Source organism: Cebidichthys violaceus, unplaced genomic scaffold, assembly GCF_023349555.1.
Source record: "Cebidichthys violaceus isolate CVI_PGR_0920_01 unplaced genomic scaffold, fCebVio1.0.p SCAF_568, whole genome shotgun sequence".
In the NCBI taxonomy this organism is placed as follows: domain Eukaryota; kingdom Metazoa; phylum Chordata; class Actinopteri; order Perciformes; family Stichaeidae; genus Cebidichthys; species Cebidichthys violaceus.
This window is the reverse complement of record NW_027176781.1, coordinates 12,020-15,362: the sequence shown is the minus strand read 5'-3', so window position 1 is coordinate 15,362 and position 3,343 is coordinate 12,020. Positions and strand designations below refer to the sequence as shown.

The 3,343-nt window shown below is 50.6% G+C and overlaps 1 protein-coding gene across 1 annotated transcript; it reads left to right on the top strand.

The window, feature by feature from the left end:
- The first annotated feature begins 274 nt into the window (after window positions 1-274).
- LOC137888661 (uncharacterized) lies at window positions 275-3,066 on the top strand. The gene has a single exon (XM_068732088.1). The coding sequence runs from the start codon at window positions 275-277 to the stop codon at window positions 2,174-2,176; it is 1,902 nt and encodes a 633-aa protein (XP_068588189.1). The 3' UTR covers window positions 2,177-3,066.
- Window positions 3,067-3,343: the final 277 nt, after the last annotated feature.

The following is a 3,343-nucleotide window of genomic DNA, read 5'->3' as shown; positions in this document are numbered from 1 at the left end:
AATTATTTAGAGAGCCTGCCAGCAGGGAGCTACATGATAGCACAGCCTTGAGAGTGGGAGGTGGGTGGTGGTGGTGGTGGTGGTGGTGGTGGTGGTGGGTGGGTGGGGGGGGGGGCTACAGCTGCAGATCAGGTAAAAGGGTACCTCATGCTTCACCTTTTCTCCGCTCCTCCCTTTTGATTGGGGGGGGGGGTGAGTGTAACTGGAGAGTGGAAACACAATACGCGGCTCTATTTTCCCGCTTTTATAGCCGCCTGCTTCGCTGCCTTCACCGATGCCTAACTCGAGTGAGCGGGCGCATTTTGTCGGCTCCCTGGGCCAGAGTGGTCCCGAATGGTCTGAAGGCGAGAACGACAGGGCCGCAAGTCGCTGTCACTACTGTGGCACCATTGCGGGGCGAAGGAGTTCTTTGCCGTTGGGTGGGGGAGACCGCGGAGTGTGGTTTCACCATCACCTCGATCTCTGTGAGAAACAGGATCCGGACCTCCAGTCCTCCCTGTACAGGCGGATCCTGCAGGACCGGCATGGGGAGCAGTCGCTGAGGAAGAACTCTGTGCCCGATCTAAGCAACTACCTCAGGCAAGTGATGGCCGGCCAGGCCTCTGCACCGCCTCAGGATTACTACCTGGCCGACGCTACCTTATCTGGTCAGCTACCTGAAGAGTCTGGGTTTTATAGGGATAACCGGCACCTGCTCACCAGCTCAGCCTCGCATTATGGGCCTAGCTCTGGTGGAGTGAGACCTACCTGGGATCAAGGACAGGCAAGGGCCACCCCCTCCATGCTGCCCTCCGCTTCAACACCTACCCCCGTGCCTCCTCCCCCTCCACCGCCTCCCCCGCCTCCTCCGCCGCCTCCTCCCCCTCCCGCTCACGAGCTGAGCCGTTTGTACAGGGAAAGTCTCGGATCTAAGATGATCCCAGACGTCCACCGTATTGGTGGCAGCTCTCCCTCTCCTGGAGTCTACGGGATTCATCCCCCTCTTCCTGTTTACGCCGCTGAGTCACCGTCTTTCTCCGCTCGCCAAGCTTATAACAATTTCAACAGCTTGTCCCTGGATCCCCGCCAGCCAGCTGCCACCAGTTCAGTGGTGGACACAGGTTCTCAGGGAATGGACGGAGCTTACCCTCGGGGTTATGGAGCTGTAGCCTCCCAGAGGCTGCCTTATGACCCAAACTATGACCCCAGCTCAGCCATGGTGGCTGCAACAGCTGGAATGACATCCGGCCTGCCTCCTCATCATCCCAGTGCTGTAGACCCCAAGAAGATGGTGGACCCTGCCTTCTTGGCTTTCCTGCGAGGTGAAGGCTTGGCTGAGAGCACCATCACTCTCCTGCTGCAACATGGCTTCGATTCCACCGGCATGTTGGGAATGATGGAGGACCACGATGTCCGCTCTGTGGCCCCCAACTTGGCCCAGGCCCGTGTCCTGTCCCGCGTGGCGCTCGGTTGCAAGGCGAGCGGTATGGTCACGCGCGGCCGATCAAACAGCTTCGGCAATCGCAACGACTTCTACATGCAGCCCCAGGGTTTGACCATGGACCCCAATCTGATGCAGCAACCTCCCAACACCATGCAGACCGTGTCCCCCAGGATGGGAGAGTTTCTTGGTAGAAGACCCAGCAGCGCACCCTCCCAACACCTCCTGGAGACCACCAGCTACCCAGCAACACGGCCCCTGACAACCGGAGCTTTCCCAATCAGCTCTGGAGGATATAGCAGTGCTGTGACTCAGGGAAGACCCTTCTCCATGTACAATGCCCACACCGGTCTTGCCATGTCTGCTCTCGGACAGCAGCCTCCACCAGCACCGGGCACTCCCGGAGCGGCGCCCAAAACCTTCTCCGGCTCCTATTCCCCCATGGAGCTGATGAAGAGAGCACCCAACCTTCCCCTGCCATCGCCAATAGCGGCGCCGAGCCCCCTTCACAGCCCCCAGCTCCTTCGGAAAGGGATCAACGCTCCCCCCGAGAGCAACATTGTTCCCGTAACTTCTTCCTCAACGCTCCACGTGCAAAACCTTAACAACACCAAGATGGTAGGACGTCGCACTGGTCCACCTGTCATAGTCTCAACCATGGCCACCACACCCGACACAAGTAATGTCAAACCTCACCTTTCTCACTCATTTCTTCAAACCCTCTCTCCCCTTTTTTATATTTCTGTAGCTTTTTAGAAATAATTATTTTTTTCCTGAAAGTCTTTTGTCTTCGATTAGATGCACAGTTAGATTTAGTTCTGTATGCGATTGATAGATCTTTGGCATGCTACGAAACATCCGAGTGACAAGTCTTTTTGAACGGAGGAGTAGCATGTAAGATGCATCTGACAAGTTAAGCAGCTTTGCTCTGAGAGGTCTTTTTTTAAATTACGCAACTATTTATACATGTATTGCAACAAGGTTGTGTCATTTGCCGGAGGGGATCCTGTCTCATCACCAAGTTGAAACGTTTCTTATGAGCAGCGCTCCAGTTATTGAGGTCAATATTATATTGAGGTTTTTTCTGGTATTTTCTTTCACTTAAGTTTACTGGTCAGAATGATTTTTGAAGCAACAGTGTGCTTTTGGAGTTGTTTTCTAGCTCCACATTGCTTCTTCCACGTTACAATTTAGACACTTTAATGCAGGATGTTTGTTCACTAGCTGTCCTTTTTAATAAACTCCTCAAACTGTTTTTTGTTTTTTTACCAGACAAGAGTTAGTAAAATGTCTTTAAAAGTTTATTTCTTTGATGCCGAGTTGCTGTCGTTCTATTTTACACTGTACTCTCACCTAATCGTGGGCTTAGCTGCTTTGAATCCAATTACACTAATCGGATGTATAGTTGTATGGACTATAATAGGTAGCTGTTTTTTGTTTTTTTTGTCTGTTTGAAGTCCTGATTGCATTGTAGTGTCGCTAAAAGCTCTTTTCATTTATTAGTTTGCTACACTTCCAAACAAACTCAATCCTTCTCACCTCAGACGGTAACATTTGCTCTCCGCCCGCTCAAACTGAAGTTATTTGAAAGTACATTTACCTTTTTTTTTTTTGTTTTCTACAATGGTGTATTCTTGTTGATCACATATTCCTGGGAATATGTTAGTGGTCTCCCTGAATACATAATTATGTAGATTGCTGTGTAGAAATTGTTTTGTCTCATACAAGGTTAATACAAGTGGTGTGGCAGATCGTTATGCTCAGTTTAGTGGGAGGACAAATTCTCCAGCAAGACATCATCTGAGCTTATGTTTATACATGAAGGCCTTAACTTCTCCCTTTAATACTAATGATATATTTCCTGCTGATGAGACTTGATGAGCTTAAGAAAGAATTAAACCTTTTGACCTTTCTTGTACACCA

What these genes read in the sequence shown, in the direction of transcription:
- LOC137888661 (XM_068732088.1), top strand. Translation starts at nt 275, where the DNA reads ATGCCTAACTCGAGTGAGCGGGCGCATTTTGTCGGCTCCCTGGGCCAG.